General features: G+C 38.7%; 3 protein-coding genes across 3 annotated transcripts; 2 read left to right on the top strand and 1 right to left on the bottom strand.

Moving 5' to 3' along the window:
- Nucleotides 1–331: 331 nt before the first annotated feature.
- LOC308106254 (putative methyltransferase) lies at nucleotides 332–3,803 on the bottom strand (the record flags this gene model as incomplete). The annotated part of the gene is made up of 6 exons (XM_080457308.1): nucleotides 3,688–3,803; nucleotides 2,790–2,950; nucleotides 1,907–2,123; nucleotides 1,433–1,533; nucleotides 959–1,096; nucleotides 332–422 (listed from the first exon to the last, which is right to left on the bottom strand). The coding sequence occupies exons 1-6, from the start codon at nucleotides 3,796–3,798 to the stop codon at nucleotides 332–334; spliced, it is 819 nt and encodes a 272-aa protein (XP_080313434.1). The 5' UTR covers nucleotides 3,799–3,803.
- Nucleotides 3,804–10,326: 6,523 nt separating this feature from the next.
- LOC308106252 (olfactory receptor 4B13-like) lies at nucleotides 10,327–11,625 on the top strand (the record flags this gene model as incomplete). Its single annotated transcript, XM_080457307.1, has 2 exons — nucleotides 10,327–10,791; nucleotides 11,134–11,625. 2 exons carry the CDS (start codon nucleotides 10,327–10,329, stop codon nucleotides 11,623–11,625), a joined length of 957 nt encoding a protein of 318 aa, XP_080313433.1.
- A 1,807-nt stretch (nucleotides 11,626–13,432) lies between these two features.
- LOC308106251 (olfactory receptor 4M1-like) lies at nucleotides 13,433–15,529 on the top strand (the record flags this gene model as incomplete). Its single annotated transcript, XM_080457306.1, has 4 exons — nucleotides 13,433–13,454; nucleotides 13,618–13,993; nucleotides 14,180–14,358; nucleotides 15,525–15,529. 4 exons carry the CDS (start codon nucleotides 13,433–13,435, stop codon nucleotides 15,527–15,529), a joined length of 582 nt encoding a protein of 193 aa, XP_080313432.1.
- Between the last annotated feature and the right edge of the window lie 4,837 nt (nucleotides 15,530–20,366).

Raw genomic sequence — 20,366 nt, 5'->3', positions numbered from 1 at the left:
TGGTGGCCTGTGCTTTACATAGGGTTGCTGGGCTGACGTGTTTTTTTTTCAGGCTGACCCCCCCCCCCCCCCCGTTGACAAACATCTTCAAATATCTTTTGTCAGTTGATTGATTATTCACTTGGAGTGTGTGAAATTCATGTTACACAGAAAGAAAACACTGTGAAAATAAGAGGAATATTGAGGACGAAAAAAGTTACAGTACAGTTACTTTTTCACATTTTGCCATAGTTTCAAGATTCAAAAGTTTCTAAGAAATATATATATAATTGTTTCTTACACGATGAAACACATGTGAACAAGCACCCAATCTACAGTTTGTCAGTGTTTATCATTGTGGTTTTGATGCCAGAATGCAGAAGTACTCCATGAACAGCTTGAGTTCAGTGTCTGGACATGTTACTCCCATCTCCTTCAGCAACCTGAAAAAGTAATTATTGTTTCCAATTAGACAAAGACTATAGGTATTCTAGTTTTTTTTTTTTTTTTTACAAAAGTGCAGTCTAGCTAAACTTATAAAACCACCACATCATCATCACAAAGTTATCAATTACCCATAACTTGATGTTCGACCGACTGCAGAGACAGCTAAATGTGTACAGTATGTGTATATAGTTACACGGTTGCAAGGTGTTTATTGTTAAGCCTTGCATACATGTAGGCCTACGTATGCTTAAAATATATTTTTGTTCCTCAGTGTTAATTTATCCATTTGTGAGAGCCTACAAATGTACTCCTTACGGGTCCATTTGATTACATTTGGATGTTCTCTGAGTTAAATTAACCACACGAACCCTAGCATCCCTATTATGGGGGAACAGAACATTCGGCAAAGAGATTTGGTAAGAGGAGAGGAAAAAGGAGCGGACCTAGTATGGTTAACTAAGCATACATAGGATTTAAGTGTTTAACACTCAGGATTTGACAGTGTATGTGCACGTGTGAGTGTGTGTTTGACCTGTCTTGAATACTGTGAGAGAGGTCATCAGCGGCCTGGTGGTCTTCCCTCCTGTAGGTTTGGAACAGGGACCAGGACTCCATGAAACCCACCAGGGCTATCACTGAGATGGAACAGCTCACCTGGATGGACTCAATCCTTAGGAGGGGAACAATGCACGCACACGCGCACACACACACACACGCACACGCACACACACACACACACACACACACACACACACACACACACACACACACACACACACACACACACACACACACACACACACACACACACACACACACACGCGCACACCCTTCGGTGGAAAATCGTTGCGCAGATCACATGATTCACACAAGTTGTTCCAGGTGAAAAGGCTGAATATTTCTTGATATTGTTGCTTTCTTATTTACAATGACTTATCACCGAATCACATCGCTCAAAACAATCACGTTGCGTCCTGTGTGAACACACCTTTAATATGGTAGTTACCTCTCTTTGTCAGGGAATGGAATTGCACTGAACATCTCTTCCAGTTTATTGTCGGCCACAGTTACCCGGCTGCTAGTGTATGGTGCCAGAAACTCCTTCACCTAAACAGGTGAAAAATAGATCCGTAATATGTTTAATTAATTAATGATGAGTTCTTTAAATATTATTATTATTAGTGCTATCAATTGTTAACTTATATAAATAATAATTTGTTATATGATTTTCATTATTGATGAATTTCATGTTTTTTTTTAAATGGTGAGGGTAATTTACTGTAGAGAACATTTATGCATGTTAATGCATTAATTCACTCAATTAATCGCTGACTGACACCCATCAACTCATCCATCCTCAAACAAGACTAATGTACTCAAACACCAACATTAATCCACTGCTATATTCTAAGCTAATCAAGGAAGGATCAGTACATTGTAGTTTAATCATCGTATGAGTTTGATTATAAATTGTACCCACATCATTGTAGATGTTAGTGAGTCTGTCTCCACAGTCTCCATAGTGGAGCCTCATAGCAGAGTCACTGAAGCCAAGCAAGGCCATGCAGCCTCGGGGCTTTAGAACACGGCCGGCCTCGGCCAGGAACCGCTTCTGGTCAAACCAGTGGGCAGCTGAGGCCGCTGTCAGCAAATCTACAGAACCATCGGGAAATGATAGCTCCTCCGCTGTCCCCTCCCTGCAGATGGAGGCAAAAGACTCAAGAGTCAAAAACTATTCATACATATCCAGGATCTACCCATAGATCTAAAAATTCTGATTCAGTAGTATGAGCTTGGCCCCAAAATGAAATGATAAAAATTGGGTTGCTTAAAGTAATCGATAAAGTAATTGTTTTTCACTGGAATAGAGTGAGAATGACCTAGTCAGAGCGCTCGACCATAGTAATACAAGGTGGGGGTGTCTGAAAACTGAAAAGCTTCCAGTTGATGAGATCCAAGGCATTTATTGCCATAGTAAAAACCAAAATGTAACACCAAAAGTAGCCAACTTTGAAGGCTCACGTAAGCAGACATTGCAGAGAGATTACTTACGCATGGACTTGTTAAACCCCTCAACAAATGTTTTAAGTTTTTGTGTTTACTTCAACCATATGTGGAAATACAGATTATTTTCTGTGAGGCTTAAGTCCTACAGAATAGGTTAATTATTTTCGAATTATTGTAACCAACTGTGTGACAGTGCTGTATACCTGCTTCACTTACTGTAAGCATTTCTCTCTAAGCACATTATGGATGATCTAGTATGTAGCAAACACACACACACACACACACACACACACACACACACACACACACACACACACACACACACACACAGTTTGACACTCTTGACACTGTCCTACCTGTATGTAATATTGGGATACCCAGGCACAGCCCTGGCCTCCTCCAGTTGACATTTGCTGATGTCCAGTCCCACTACCTCCTGAAAGAACGGCCCCAGCAGCCGAGAACTCTGACCGGTTCCACAGCCCAGGTCCACCGCTAACACATGGGGCTGTCCTTTCTTAAGATGTTGATAGCAGAGTAGAACTTGTCATAATATGAATATCATTGTGATGAACCAAATATTTCCTTTTTTTTATTTTGGTGTAGAACATGAGTTTTCATATAGCTGAAAAGGTTTTCAAAATTTACATGGGAGGCCTTTTACGTAATGAGCAATCACAAAATACAGCATGCCCTGCCTGGACCTGGACCAGTGGTTCCCAATTATGTTTTCCTTGGAGCCCCCCCCCCCCCCCTTATATCTGAGACAAGCTGAGATACCCCCCAAATGCAAGATATTATTTAAAATGTATTTAAAATTTTGGACTACCTCCAAACAGACATGGCCTCACGCCTCCCCTGTGATCATTGGCGCCCCCCCAAAGGGGGTGGGGGAGACCCCAAGTTGGGAAACCCCAAGTTGGGAAACCCTGCCCTGGCCTATGCTCATGTCTTACTTAAAGGGATAGTTCACCCAAAAACAATTCTTATTTTCTATCAATTACACACCCCATGAAGCCTTAAATTCATGGAAATTGTTTTGTTTTTGTCGCATTCCTATACAAATAATTTGATGACCGGCAGAAAGATGCTAATGTCATCAAATGATTGGCTTAGAAAAACAAAAACTCTCATGAATTCAAGTCTCCATGGGGTGTGTAAACGAAAAAAAGTCATTTTGGGGGTGAACTATTCCTTTAACATAATGTCATTTCTGCATGGTTCACTATAAAGCCCTTTGTGTGTGTGACATACCTTCTTATCCAGGTATTGTAGGATAATGTCCTTGACCTCATCAGGAGGCACAAAGCGAAACTTCTGGTAGAGCAAAGCATGGTGCTTTCCCTCAAACAGACGATAGGTCATGGTGCTGTTCTGCTCTGTTCTGTTCCTTCCTTGGTTATTTTTTCCAGTCCTGTTTATTTATATTTTCTCTTCCTCGTTCTGGCAGGTTCTCTTTTGCTCTAAACTTTTATATTATGTAACTTATCTTGCATTGCTGCTGTTGTCCCTCTTCTGCCACCTGTTGGCTTCCAGTCTGTCTATCGAGTGCCTTCTCCTTGTGGGGTTTGGGTCAGGGTTAGGCGAGATCCAATTATGTCTCCGCAATAGTGATTTTGTCCATAATGCAGCCGGTCGGTCACTGTGCGGTAGTGAGTTGGTTCAAGAATCAATCAGTGACAGACAAGCAGGTAGTCTACTCAATATTCTCTCTGGTAGTATAACCGTAGTGTCATGATCTTTTAATCATTACCTGCAATAGATAAGGAAACCAATCTGTTAGGTTGCATTCAGGAAAAGTTAAATAAATAAAATAATAATGATAATAATAATCCTGAGACAGCATTTTGTAGATTTCTAAACATAATCACAAGTTGATTCTACCACAATGGAAACAAACAAGCTTTGTCTTTTTTTGTGATTAGCCTAATCAATTTTGCCCACTTTTAAATGGTGATATTGTGATTAAAAGCACACAATGCTATTGTAATATATTCTATTGGGCTTTTCTCTTTCTGTTTAAACACCATTGTAAAGATGAGGCCTGTAAAGGGTTAAAGATCTGACCTACATCCACAGTGTGAATCCAACCATAATTATAAAAAATAAAAAAACATGGCCTTGAAGCTATAATGCTGTTATAATGTGGGTTAGTTCAGTCTTTTTCTGAAGAAAAAAAAAAATGAAAAAACGAAACAAACAAAAAAAGATACTGTAGGCTTTTGGGTTTTCCTTGTTTTCTCAGTTAATCTTCTGAGTTTTGATACCATCCTGTGATAATAAAACACCAACCTTATCTACTCTATGTATTTACTTTATATGCTACAGTGCATGAGAAGAAATGTACTTGGTGGTTTGAATTGAGCACTGGTGTAATGACACCCTTTTTACAAAATGTAAAAACTAGTCTAATGCCAAATTAGCATGGTTTATCCACAAGGGAAAAGCAGCACCGAAAACAGTGGAAGAGGTAGTTCTTGTGGAAAGAAACAAAAGTGAACTTACCGTACGCGTTGACGTGCCTGTATGGCTGAGGCTGAAGAATCTGTTACTCTGCAGAAGAATGTGAAAGGGATTCGGGACCTCTTGCTTAACCCTTTAAATGACCTGACTATCCCGGTCTACCACATGTTGAGACATAAGGATCCTGTAATAAATATGACATATAAAATAAATAAAATGTGAACAGTGTGTCAAGTAATACATGTCCTCTTACCAAAACATGATATGTATTTTTTAAGATAAATGAGAGAAAATCCACAATTGTGACTGCACATTGCAGTTCTAGCATTCACTAAGACATTCCTTTAGTGCAGATTGCACTGGGATGCACACTGTACAGTATACACATTTAAGGTAATTAATAAGCTGTGTTGATCATCATTATTTTTAATACTGTATATACGATTGCTATTCCAATCCTGTCACTAGTATGTTTAATTATTTATTCTCCAGCAGTTGCCTGAGAGTTAAAGATTAACTTGAGTCTTACAGTTGTCACAGTTGTACAGGGCATTCTCAGACCTTCATTTTATGAAGATGCTGTGATTGGAAAGAGGCGATCAGTTGCATTCAACATGAGCAGTGTGAGCTCAAAGTTACGTTTGCCAAACATCAAACAATGAGTGCTGTTATATCGTTATTTAATGCAAACCTTCATAGCCAAAAGTGTAATGAGCGTGTGCTAAATGATGGCATAAATATGGGCCTTAAAGGGATACTTCACTTTCGGGCCGGGGAAACATTTAAAAAATATATTAAAAATAAATGAAAAAAGTTATGGAAAATTCATGGCCCCCTCACGCATTAGAGTGTCCTACTAATGCGTGAGGGGGCCATGAATTTTCCATAACTTTTTTCATTTATTTTTAATATATTTTTTAAATGTTTCCCCGGCCCTAAAGTGAAGTATCCCTTTAAGTCACATTTGGAGTTCATATGCCTTTTTTTGCCCCTCACTTCAGTTGTTTTGGAGAATCTGCTATGGAGTTGTGCCAGTCTGTTACAGTATGTGGACAAGGAAAATTAAAATGTGTTTCAACTGGCATGAGGGTAGATAAGGATATTAAACATTTTGGGTTCGCTTTTCCTTTAAATGAAAAGTAGCAAGCACTGTAGGCCCTTCATGAAATTGACCATTCACACCACTTTGAAGTTAAAGTTATTGACACCTTTCAACATCATGTGTTGAGTAAACATATTGTTTATTCCAGTCACATCACTTTTTTTTCTCCATAGACCAAGGGTTATTTTTTAAACAAAACAAACAAAAAAAGACTCACTGGACACATACTGTAGGCTTTTGGGTTTTCCTTGTTTTCTCAGTTAATCTTCTGAATTTTGATACCATCCTGTGATAATGAAACACCAACCTTATTTACTCTATGTATTTACTTTATATGCTACAGTGCATGAGAAGAAATGTACTTGGTGGTTTGAATTGAGCACTGGTGTAATGACACCCTCTTTACAAAATGTAAAAACTAGTCTAATGCCAAATTAGCATGGTTTATCCACAAGGGAAAAGCAGCACAGAAAACAGTGGAAGAGGTAGTTCTTGTGGAAAGAAACAAAAGTGAACTTACCGTACGCGTTGACGTGCCTGTATGGCTGAGGCTGAAGAATCTGTTACTCTGCAGAAGAATGTGAAAGGGATTCGGGACCTCTTGCTTAACCCTTTAAATGACCTGACTATCCCGGTCTACCACATGTTGAGACATAAGGATCCTGTAATAAATATGACATATAAAATAAATAAATGTGAACAGTGTGTCAAGTAATACATGTCCTCTTACCAAAACATGATATGTATTTTTTAAGATAAATGAGAGAAAATCCACAATTGTGACTGCACATTGCAGTTCTAGCATTCACTAAGACATTCCTTTAGTGCAGATTGCACTGGGATGCACACTGTACAGTATACACATTTAAGGTAATTAATAAGCTGTGTTGATCATCATTATTTTTAATACTGTATATACGATTGCTATTCCAATCCTGTCACTAGTATGTTTAATTATTTATTCTCCAGCAGTTGCCTGAGAGTTAAAGATTAACTTGAGTCTTACAGTTGTCACAGTTGTACAGGGCATTCTCAGACCTTCATTTTATGAAGATGCTGTGATTGGAAAGAGGCGATCAGTTGCATTCAACATGAGCAGTGTGAGCTCAAAGTTACGTTTGCCAAACATCAAACAACGAGTGCTGTTATATCGTTATTTAATGCAAACCTTCATAGCCAAAAGTGTAGTGAGCGTGTGCTAAATGATGGCATAAATATGGGCCTTAAGTCACATTTGGAGTTCATATGCCTTTTTTTGCCCCTCACTTCAGTTGTTTTGGAGAATCTGCTATGGAGTTGTGCCAGTCTGTTACAGTATGTGGACAAGGAAAATTAAAATGTGTTTCAACTGGCATGAGGGTAGATAAGGATATTTAAAATGTTGGGTTCGCTTTTCCTTTAAATGAAAAGTAACAAGCACTGTAGGCCCTTCATGAAATTGACCATTCACACCACTTTGAAGTTAAAGTTATTGACACCTTTCAACATCATGTGTTGAGTAAACATATTGTTTATTCCAGTCACATCACTTTTTTTTCTCCATAGACCAAAGGGTTTGTTTTTGATTCATGTCCTGACTGGTTCCTCTGGGGTGGTATGGTGTTTTTAATTGGTCTATAGAGATAATAGAAATAATGACCTGTTGACCGTTTACAGAATAATAATTCAAGACTCATCTAACCTCTTCATAAATAAAATCCTCAGTGTTAATGTAACTCTTGAGTACAATATCACGTCCCTGAGCTACTCATTAAACGCGATAGGCTACCAAGATGTTTACACCAGAAGTCAGCAATGAAAGTCTATATCGCACCAATGTACTAGCATGCTGAGGAATAGAAAATAGTAAAAAAAATCCAAAATGTTCAAAGAATAGCAACACAACGTGTTGCACTGCTACATAAGAGCTTGTAGATCAAAGTATAAAATAGGGATGTTGAACAAATAACAAAAAGTTATTTGTTCAGCAGAACCTCTCAAGAGGCAAACAGTACAGTATATAGTAACCATTGGGTCATAATTAGCTGTAGGCTAGCGACCGTGGCTGAACGTGGTCCCTCCGGCCTGTGGTTTGCCACTGTAGAGGAGACACACCGGGGAGGTCATGAGATGGGCACCAGGGAGGACAGTGGGGCACTTGGGCTAATGACACTCATCATAATAACATTACATCACTTGTGGGCTACTCTGCAAAGCCTAACAGGCATCTAAATGTATTGTCAAAAGGTTGCGTCACCTATAATATTTCAAATAATTTGACTGGAAGTTGCTTGTCTAGTTATCCCTCTCATTAAAGGAATAGTTCACCCAAATAAGTACGTATTTTCTATCAATTAGCCTACACACCCCCCATGAAGCATTGAATTCATGGAGATTTTTTAGTTTTTGTCGCATTCCTGAGCCAATAATTTGATGACCAGGTGTATTTCCAGTAGGAGACTCAAAGATCCGGATACATTAGCATCTTTCCACCGGTAATCAAATTATTAGGAATGCGAATAATCCATGAATTCTATGCTTCATTGGGTGTGTAATTGATAGCAAATAAGTAATTTTTTGGGTGAACTACTCCTTTAAGGTACATACACATCCTGCACAATCCTTGAAGCTGCTTGGGGTCATAACTTGAGAGTTTATAAACACTGGTTTGTAAACACTGGTAAACACTGGTTTGTTTTCAACACACCAAACTTGGACCAGTGTTTGCACCAAGTTTGGTGCGGAACGGAGCAACGCCTCGCAAGTCCGGATGTTACGTTTGTGACGTCCAGGAAATTTACTAGACTTTCAGGCCTTCAAATCCTAGTCCTATATTGCACTGATCAGAGCACTGGTCACCGAGTTGTGGCCATTTGAAGTTTTAGACACTGTTGTAACTCTGCTGTAGTGCCCCATATGTGGGTAATTTAGTTTTTTTTTGTGTGACTATTCTCATGGCAGCCCCCTGAACAGCGTTTGTGGCAAGTATGGTAAGAAACCCCTGTTATTGAACAAAAACTCTATAGCAATGATCTATATGAATTTGAATATAGTGATTAACCTTTTAACCAAAGAATATCACCCTACTTTTAAGTGTGTTGCTCAGGGAAACTTCAGCACTTATTACTTGGCAGGCCGGGAGGTGAACTGGTGACCTTAGAATAGTACAGAATACTTTATTGGCAACAATTAAACAACTCAGTATCAACGATCAAAAGTGCCAAATGGATTGATGGACTCAACCGAAGCTTATTTCAATTGTCGTCCATTAAAACACTCAACAGACTATACACCAGTGATGTCAAACTGGTGTTTCTGGCCCGCGACGTCGTCAAATCTGTCTATATTAGTATTCATTGTTGTGTTTTTGTTTGGTTCTGTGTATAGTATACACAGAACCAAACAAAAACAAAGCAATGAATACTAATATAGACAGTTAAGAACAGTACACATACTGGCAGAGAAGCGACTCAACAAAGGTTCACAGAGAGAGTCTCTTGTGCAGGTGAGAGCAAAAGGGCAAAGTTTATCTCGGCCCAAATAATATTTAAATTAAGCCATGATTTAAGATCAGTCTTAAACTTTGGAAGGGAATTCAGAGATTTCACATCTGCTGACAGAGCATTCCACTTGATTACCAGATGTCTTCTCTTAGCCTGGCATGGCCAGACTAATATCTCTGTGTCGATATCGGGCGATTTCCTTTTGTTTTTGTATTGGCAGATGTGTTTGGTTTACAGGCTAGGTTCCTTTACCCATTAAGCTATGGCCACCCAATAATTGTGTATAGTTTTATGTATTTATTTAATCTTTTTGAATCAAATCGAAATCATTTGTAGAATGTCTACGTATATTTATGAAAGCCAGGATGGGCTGTTCAGTGACGCAATCAAGGCAACGTGATCAAACCCCTAAGATTATTGGAGCATGTCTTTATTCTCTAGATAGTTATGACATAAAACGGAATTTGGACAAGATAAAAAGGCTCCTCGTACGGACTCAGACACTCTAACAGCAATTTATGGACCTCCTGAATGTCACTGACCACCAGGCTGTTAAATATAATCAACTAGGTGAGGTCTAGAAATATTGAGCTCTTGCAGTACACATTCATCTGAATAATAATAATAATAATAATAATAATAATAATAATAATAAATATAACAATAAATATTATAAATATGATAATAATTTGATGATTTAAACTTGTTCTACTTTTAAATTTGCTTCTCATGGATACCCTTTTATTGTATTCTGTGATCTTACATGCTGCATATCTGTCCCCTTCTTCATCAATTCAGACTGGAAGAAAAGCTGCATGACACTCGAGATACACCATCTGTTGCTAAATGGAAAATGGTACGTTACCCTTATATTTCAACCTTACAATGTTTGTGAACATAGGGCAATATCGCTACCCAGCTTTTGTCTTGTGCCTCCTCCTGTACGGCATCATTATCATTGCTAATCTTGTCATAATACTGGTAATATCACTAGAGAGAGCACTGCATGATGAACCCATGTACATTTTTGTTTTATGTCTTTGCATCAACTCGCTGTATGGTTCCTCTGGCTTCTTCATCAGATTCTTAACAGACCTTCTCTCTGATTCTCATTTGATATCACGCCCAGCTTGTTTCACGCAGATCTATGTTATTTACACGTATGGCTCGTATGAGCTCACCATTTTGAGCATTATGGCTTATGATAGGTATATTGCTGTGTGTAAGCCTTTACACTACCATGACAAGATGACAACCAAGACGGTGTCAAAGTTGACAGCCTTTGCATTTATCTATCCAGCCTTTACCATTGTAATCTGAGTTCCCAGAAGTTTTTCGCCTCGCATACAAACGGGAGCGGCGAGGAACTTCTGGGCCAAAGCCCTGGTATTTGTGGGCGGGATGTAACTTACGCTCAGAATCTGAGCGGACACGCCTCTTACCGGTCTACTCGTCTAAAAAGTCAGACGAGAGGCAAACAGCAGTACACAACAATGGCGGCCGCAATTTCTCAAGGGGAAATTGCTTCCCGTCGCTCCTATTTACATGTAAGACCCACTGCATGTGGATCCCGCCCCCTTTTCTTCATTGGCTGTTGATTTGAATCAGAAATCAGTGGCCGCGCCCCTGCTGTCCTCCCAGACTATTACCATTGCAACTCTTCTTTATTTATCCATCAGACTTCCTTTGTGTGGTAATGAGATACCAAAAGTATACTGTGGCAACTGGAATGTTGTAAAATTGTCCTGTGTGACCACCCTTATTAACAACATTGCTGGTATGTTAGTGAGCACAACTACAGTTTTTCTGCCCCTGGCTTATGTCTTCTTGTATACCTACTTGCGAATTCTGCTTGTTGTTAGGAAAGGTTCATCCGAATTCAAGAGCAAAACTCTACAAAGTGTTTTACCACACACTATTACATTTGTTATTTATTCCATCACTGCATTTTCTGATATAGCCCTCAGCCGTTATAATGTAGAAGAGTATAATCCATTTTTGGCTATTATTTTATCACTGGAATTTTTGGTGATACCTCCTATTCTGAACCCTCTTGTGTATGGCTTGACGTTATCAGACATTAGGAAACATATTTTCAAGATGTTGCCATGCATGGTCAAAAGCAACCACTTAGGGATGACGTGATTGGAGAAGTTCACAGTCTATCTGTCTATCTGTTTTATACGTAGATAAACTTATTTTGAGTTTTGAGTTAATATGTTTTCAAACTGTTTATATGATGTTTTGCATAGTAATGTATATTTGTCTGTCATTAAATGTTGGACCTCAATGGAAACAAGCCATAGGCTTTCTTGGGTTATACAATCCACTTAGCAGACCTTGTATTGAACTGTACTTTCCTGTGCTATTAGTTTTTGCAAACTGCTACTAAAGTATTCAATCAATCAATCAATCAAACTTTTGGATCAAACTGAACCACATGACATCCATGAGATTCGTCATTGACCAGATCCTAAAATAAACATATATACAGTACATATAAACTAGACTCGAGCGTTTCTTTATTTGATCTACAGATATCTTATAATTATTCAGGATTTTCAAATGCACTGTTGTTTGCTGGCGATTTGTTTCTTTGTTCAATTTGTAAATCTGTTTACGATAATCTAAAGCCGTGTCTTATGTCTGTGGGACATCTAAATAAGATGTCAAATATTATAAATATAGTACATTTGTTGATACCTCAATATATTTAATTCTAGTTAACGGTGCATTCATGCTAGTGGTACAATGGGCTGTGTTTGCATGCAAGCCAAGGTCACTCTGCTGTTTTCAAGAAGGTCGTGTGTGTGTGTGTGTGTGTGTGTGTGTGTGTGTGTGTGTGTGTGTGTGTGTGTGTGTGTGTGTGTGTGTGTGTGTGTGTGTGTGTGTGTGTGTGTGTGTGTGTGTGTGTGTGTGTGTGTGTGTGTGTGTGTGTGTGTGTTAATATTTATTGTCCATATGAAAATCGTTCAAAAACTGTGTGTGGGTGCGCATACTCACAACTGTGAATTAGGTTAGGCCTTTTAATGTACCCAAGGTTGCAGTTGTTGAAAGGGCCATAAGAGGGTAGAAACTTATCCTATGATGGAAAGTGTATGTCTCAATTAAACATTCATACGGCACGTAAATACTTTAAGGCCTTATAACTATCAAAAACATGGCACAATGCAGCTTTCATTCATCCGTTTGCATTTGCAGCATGAATAAGTGTTTTTGCATGAGTCAACAAGTGTTCATACAGTACGCCACTCTCCTTAATACAGCATACACAATTAATATTTACAGTGGTGTATGGAATCAGTAAGTAGCATCAGTATGTTTTTTAGCTGTGTTGTTTTTAATATTATTATTTATGATTGTTATATTTACCAATTTTGTTTCCCCTTTATATATATTTTATATATTCTACTAACCCTATTCTGAGTTATAGAACCTTATTAGCAAAGTAATTAATTTACTACCTTAACAGGCATACTGTAGGTAAGTTTAAAAGTTAGCTTTTGAGATGAGATTGGAAAGCAAACAGAGTGGCATCTTACTGAGATATACTTTAGTATTGACTGTTACTTAAATTTACACACACACACACACACACACACACACACACACACACACACACACACACACACACACACACACACACACACACACACACACGTCACACACACACACACACACACACACACACACACACACACACACACACACACACACACACACACACACACACACACACACACACACACACGTCTCACACACACACACACACACACACACACACACACACACACACACACACACACACACACACACACACACACACACACACACACAGGAGCACAGGAGCACAGGAGCACACGCACACATCACATGCACACACACACACACACAAATCCCAAGCTTGCATTGTTTTTGTCAGAGAGAAGATATAAACAGACAGAAAAGGCAGATGGCAGAGGAGAGCATAAGATGTTCGCAACTCGAATCTTCCTACAAGTGTCAAGGGGTTTGCTGTGACAATAGGGTGAGCTTGATATGTCAGTGCCTTACATTATTGAACTAGGTTTACTGAAAATTGTTAACGTTTAAATGTGATGGATAATATTTCATTTGTTACGGTGTTTACTCTTTCAGGGTTGAATCACACAATTGAACACAGACTTGCGCTCTTTTGCGTCTCTTTGCTGTATTACTTCATCATTTTGCTGGTGAATGCTGTTGTCATTGCAAGCATCATTACGGATAAAAGCCTGCATGAACCCATGTACATCTTCCTGTGTAACCTGTGTATTAATGGACTTTATGGGACTGCAAGCTTTTACCCTAAATTCCTTTTTGATCTGTTAGTATCTCCTCATGTCATCTCGTATGCTGGATGTCTGTTGCAGGGTTTTGTAATACACTCTGCACTTTGTGTCGACCTGTCTATTATAACTCTGATGGCTTTTGACAGATTTTTGGCTATCTGTCGCCCTCTATCATATCACTCATTTATGACCAAAAACAGAATGTGTGTCTTGATATTTGTCTCCTGGTTCTTACCACATTATTGTATGTTCATGAATACAATGACAATATTAGGAGCAAGGCTATGTGGCACACACATTAACAAACTCTATTGTTTTAACTTGTTGGTTCACATGCTATCTTGCACAAGGTCCAAATTGTTCATTGTTAGTGCATATTTTAATTACAGCTTTTATTCCTCCCATGTTCTTGTAATTTTTTGTTCTTATATGTATCTGATCAAAACATGTGCGAATTCCATTGAGAATAGAGCTAAGTTTATGCAAACCTGTGTGCCACATTTAGTATCCTTAATCAATTTTACTTATAGTTTTTTTTTAGATGTACTGTACATGCGATTTGGGGCAGGTAATTTGTCTCAAGACCTCAAGAACTTCATATCAATACAATATCTCCTCGTTCCTTCTGTAGTGAATCCTGTTATATATGGATTCAAGTTGACCAAAGTTCGAAAAAGAATTCAATTTTGTTTGCGACAAATGATGGGAAAAATATCCAGACAAGGTATAGCAACTGAATAGAGAGCTCCAACACTCAATCTCTTCAGTATTTTTTGATTACAATTGTATTTACAATGACACATCTTTATAATTAAACTATATTACTATTAATAAACTTTATATAAATATAAATTATACATTTATATAAATATGATCTATTATGGCACGTAAGCTATTGTGTTCCACAAAATCAATACTTATAGTTAAGTAGCCATGGGAACCAACGGTTGCCGGGCCATGTGGCCCATAGGGCAGGAGTCTTTTTTCTGTAACACGAGGGGGCTTGACATCCCCCAGCCATGACGTACAAGCACACCCCCAGGATATAGTCTCGTAAGTCAGACTGTTGTCTCCCAGAATTTTCAAATGCTTCCGTCATACAGTATGTCACAGAGACTTACCATCAGTCCAGCCCTTGATGCTGAGTGCCAAGTACCATTTTTATACTCTTTGGTATGACTTGGCTGGGGATTGAACCCCAACCTCCAAATCTCAGGACGGACACTCTAACCACAAGGCCACTGGGTTGACTTAATAGTTAAGGTGTCTTTCATAAGGTGGGATAACTGAACAGTGTAAGTCTTGCTTTGAAATTTGATGGTGAGGACCTACAAGGATAGGTAAGGGCATCATACCCCCTTACCTGCAGAATATGATCCAACCGTACAATGTTTTTTGCACATTGCGATCAGCAAACACAGGGCATCTGTCATTCTGTCCCCGGCTGCCATCGCCATGACAACGTGGACAATGCTCCGAGCAATCTTGACCCTTCCACTTCCTGACTGTGAAATTACCTCCCTCCATCATTCAGGACTGTAGAATGACTCCCTGTCTTCAGCTGCACTCCAAAAACTCACCTCGTCAGACTCCACCTCATCCCCCTAACATCCTCTGCACCTTCACATCTTACCTCATTTTACCTCAATAGACAGAAACCTTCCCCACGCTGTATATCTTCCGCTATCTACAGACTGTGTACTGTGTTAAATCCACATATCTGAAACCCGTCAGCATAGCATCCATTTTAAAGCACATTATTTCTATAAGAAAGGAAGCACCGCCGCACATCAAACATTTAACGGCAGGTCAAATGCATCCCAGGAGCAGGAATGAAGGAATAAAGCACTGGAGCATCACTGGAGCTGATTAAACGCCTTTTTGTTTCAAGTTGCTACTATACAGATGAGTATAAGTATACTTTACAGATGAGCTAAGTATACAGATGACTAATGTTTCGATGGCAGGTGCAGCTTCATCAGAGTCACTGACTCTGATGAAGACGCAGGTGGTATTGAAGTCACAGTTCACAAATTATTGATCACTAAAAAAAAGTGTTCCTTTGGCACAACTTACCCCCAGTATGGGATAAGCTGATCATGGAAAAAAAAAACACACTGTAGGTTTCCATTCTATAATGAGAACCTACAGGAATCAAAATATAAGGAGCTCAATCAAATCACTTCGCATCGCAAAAAAAAACTCAATTTTGGCTAATATACTGTATAATTCACTATGTAAACTTTATGATTCAAAACATGACATAGCTGCTGTAATGTATACAGATCAACCTAAAATTGTTATGGCATATTGTTTTTGTAATCTTTTAAACATGAGGTGGCCTAAAGACCATTTCAATCCCAAGCTTCTGAAGTATATATGGAAATATAGATAAGATGAGCAAAGAATGCTCTACGCTAGTGGTAGCTGGTGTCAGGTCAGGTGTAAATGTTTGTAGTGTTTTTGGGTGAATCTTGCTCAGGGTCCAAATTCTACATTGGTATTTCTTATTTTAACATTTTGTTTTACTTTGGCCATTTTCTATAGATTTTTTGGTCTTTTGTGCATTTGATCAGAATATGCCAAACATCTAAAGAGAACATGGGTAAATTCATGCAAACATGTGTGCCACATTTAATCTCTTTATTGTCTCCGTCCGTCCGTGTGTGAGCAGCTAATCTCCGGCACCGTTGGCCCGGTTGCTGCGAAACTGTGCACACACACTCCCTGGATGCCAATTCAGAACCTCTGCCCCAAATTTTTCACATGGGTCTGTTATAGCGCCACCAGGAGGCCAATTTGTGCAAAACCCATTTTTTTATATTACCCCTACAGATTTTATCCAAACGTCATGCAAATCGGTACACAGTATCTCTATAGTCATGTGATCAACACGGATCTGTCCGATTTCCCATATTCCATCACCATTGGCTAAGGTTGGCTTCCAAAGTTTGCAGGATTGGTCCGTTTTGAACAAAATGCCTCAAATTATGCACGCAGCTTGCGATTTCCGTGAAATTTCACACGCACATTCCCACTAGGCCGAGGAAGAAATGCCACCCATTTCACATTGGCCTGTTATAGCGCCACCAGCAGGTCTAGTTTAACAATTTTTTTGAACAAAATGCCTCAATGCCTGCAGTGTCCGATTGCCGTGAAAGAATAAATGGCACCCTTTTCACATTGGCCTATTATAGCGCCACCAGGAGGCCACAATAATGTACCTGACCTGGCGGAGACCTGTGCTCCGAGGAGCACTTTTTCTAGTTTACTTATGCTTTTGCTCTGCTTTTAGATTTGTTGTACATGCTATTTGGCTCTAGTGATTTGTCTCAAGATTTCCAGAACTTCATGGCAATCGAATTTCTTATTATTCCCCCAATTCTGAATCCGCTTATATATGGCTTTAAATTGACCAAAATTCGAATAAGAATTCCGAGTTTTGTCCATGCTGAAACAAAAGATGTGAAAGGGGTGAATAAGACTTGTAAGCTGAGGACAGAGCTAACTGTCTCAGTAATTGTCTCGAAGAATAAAGCCTGGTAAATCCTACAGTTTAGTTTTTGTTTTTTGATGTATCAAATTATTCTCGCAACGTTTTATTAAAATCAATAGTTAAAAGGGGGAAGTCTTTGAAAATGTGTGTATAACATTAACCTCCCTGAAATATATATATATGTATACTGTATTGTATGTACAGCTATCGCCTTGTGTATATGTCACATATATATTTACATGTACAGTTATGCTGTACATGTAATATTATAATTGCAATTATAATTGCAAAACATTGCTATTAAAATGTGTTGATCATTTATTAATTTAACATCTGTCATTTTGTATTTGCTGAGGTAAAAGTTTGATTTGAAGTTAACAAATAGGCCTACATAAGTTAAGAAATGTTGTATTGTAGGACTTTGATACTTACTACCTGTACATAGGACATAGCATAATGCTTTGTGTCATTCCTGCTTCACCCTGTTGGAGTTCATTTTCCAGTAATGACATTAGCATGCTTACAAACCAAATCAATAATTTGAAATCAAAATCTTAATAAGAAATGAGAGACTGCAGAATGATTTTATCAATCAGAATTGAGTATTCGACACAGCCATGTAATAAAGTAGACATAACAACAGGGCATTTGGGTGAGGTTGGATTGATTGATTGACTGACTGACTGACTGACTGATTGATTACTTTATTGATTGCGTAAAGTACGGAAAGTAAGCTACAATTTAACAAGCTGCAGGAAAGTTATCTGAAGGTATAACACAAACAAGCCCTGGGGGCTTGTTTCCATTGTGGTCCCATTAAGGTCCTATTTGGAGCTGTTGTGAAAGGAAACGTTGTACAGCCAGATGATGGTTGACAGAGTGTCAAGACTCCATGTAGCACCATTGGGACGATTCTACCCTGTAGCTGCACTAGCTCTCTGTCTCTGGAGTGTCCAACACTGTCTAGAATGGATAGAGCCGTTTGGTTTGATACAAATGCTGATTTTTGTTGGTTACAAATGCCAGATGTAGTTATGATACAGACTATTTGGATACATTACAAATGCATGGTTTCAATACCAAATATATTTACGTAGATAGTACAAGTAATAGCCTAATCATAAAACATGTCTCCATTTACTTATATCATATCTCTTAAAGGGATATTTCACTTTCAAAAAAACTTTTGGTCATTTTATCATCTACTCAGGCTGTTACGAACATTCAGGGCATACTCACCCATACTCGCCTATCCCCATAAATGGAGACAAAGTCTGACAGTATAGAATAGCTAGAAAAGGAGATTCCTAAAGCATACCTAGCTCTGACATCAGAACATTCCTTCTAGAAACCCCATATACGGAGATAACCGGAACCATCCAGGACTGACATCGTAGTCCCCGGTTTGGGCATGACAGACATAGCCAGCTCCATATGTGGGAATGCCTGACACCACCTGACATCACCGCCGTGATGTCAGGAGCCACCCTCAGTGGTATAAAACAAGCCGTATGTCAGGGTTGAACTAATCGCATCATCGGCAATAGACACAGTCTTAACCCTTCCAGAGTGAACAACATAGACCCAATCAGGAATAGCTCATCAGACAATCCAGTGTCCTCGGCGACGCTCGAAGATCATCTTAACTCTCTCCAGAGTAGCAGGAGATTAGCTGGCCTTACAACCCAGTTAATCACGGATGGCATATTCAGGACGACTAGCTGGCCTTACAACCCAGCTAGGCCTTCACAGTGGCTCTTGAGTCCGGTTCTAAACAATCAGCCGATTATAAGTGTTTCACAGGCCTTTGTGAACCCCCCAGACAGTTTTTAAGCTGCTTGATTAATTATTTAGATATTTGATATTCATTTTATCAGACACGCCCCCTTCCTATACAAACCCATTGTAACTTCAAACTCCATTTTAACCATGTTAGATTCATCAAAAACACCCGTCCTTGGTTCTGGTGACTCACCCTACCCTCCTAATGCGTGAGGGGGCCGTGTTTTTTCAATTACTTTTTTCATTTATTTTTGGGCGGTGAAACCGCCCCTATAAGTGAGGTTTGGAAAAATGTACAATTATCTGGGGCAGTGAAACCGCACCTATAAGTGAGGTTTGGAAATTTGTACAATTATCCTGCGCTGTGATTGGCCAATCACAATCTATTCAGGACTGTGATTGGCCAGTGTCACATGACACATGTGCATAGCCCTATATAAGCAACCATAACTTAAAAAAAACAATTAGTTTGTTTTTTTTAAGTTATGGTTTTGTCCATCATAAAGAGTGTTTCAATAAATGTATTTATTTGTTGTACATCATTGGTTGACTCCATTCAGTATTGTGATTAGCTAGCAAGACACCGCCCACTTCACACAGGGTGTGATTTTTTATATTTTTTTGGGAAAATGAAAAAAATTAAATACAATAAAAAATGTAAATAAAATAAATGAAAAAAGTAATCGGAAAAACACGGCCCCCTCACGCATTAGGAGGGCAGGGTGAGTCACAAGAACCAAGGACGGGTGTTTTTGATGAATCTGACATGGTTAAAATGGAGTTTGAAGTTACAATGGGTTTGTATAGCAAGGGGGCGTGTCTGATAAAATGAATATCAAATATCTAAATAATTAATCAAGCAACTTAAAAACTGTCTGGGGGGTTCACAAAGGCCTGAGTAGATGATAAAATGACCAAAAGTTTTTTTGAAAGTGAAATATCCCTTTAAATGTGCTTTCCTTTTTTTTGCATTGTGGAAATCAAATTACATTCCCATCATGTTTTTTTCAGGTCAGATCACAACTAAATTATACTGAAATAATTGACCATCAAAATGGAAATACAAATTGGGCTAAATAGTGAGATACTGACAGTCAGTCTGCTTTCTAATTTATATTTGTACACCAGTGAAAGGATACAGATATATTATATTCCAAGACAATTATACCTTTATTGATCCTCAGAAGGGAAATTCAATATAGCCTACAACATGATACAGCAGCATTTCATTATTAATAGCCTATAATAAAATAAGGTGTAGTATGCAATCGATAACCATATTTATTTTTTGCTCATGT

The sequence above is a fragment of the Gymnoscopelus braueri genome, assembly GCF_963280865.1.
Source record: "Gymnoscopelus braueri genome assembly, chromosome: 18".
Lineage (NCBI taxonomy): Eukaryota > Metazoa > Chordata > Actinopteri > Myctophiformes > Myctophidae > Gymnoscopelus > Gymnoscopelus braueri.
Note: the sequence above shows the minus strand (reverse complement) of the source record. Positions and strands in the feature narration are given on the sequence as shown.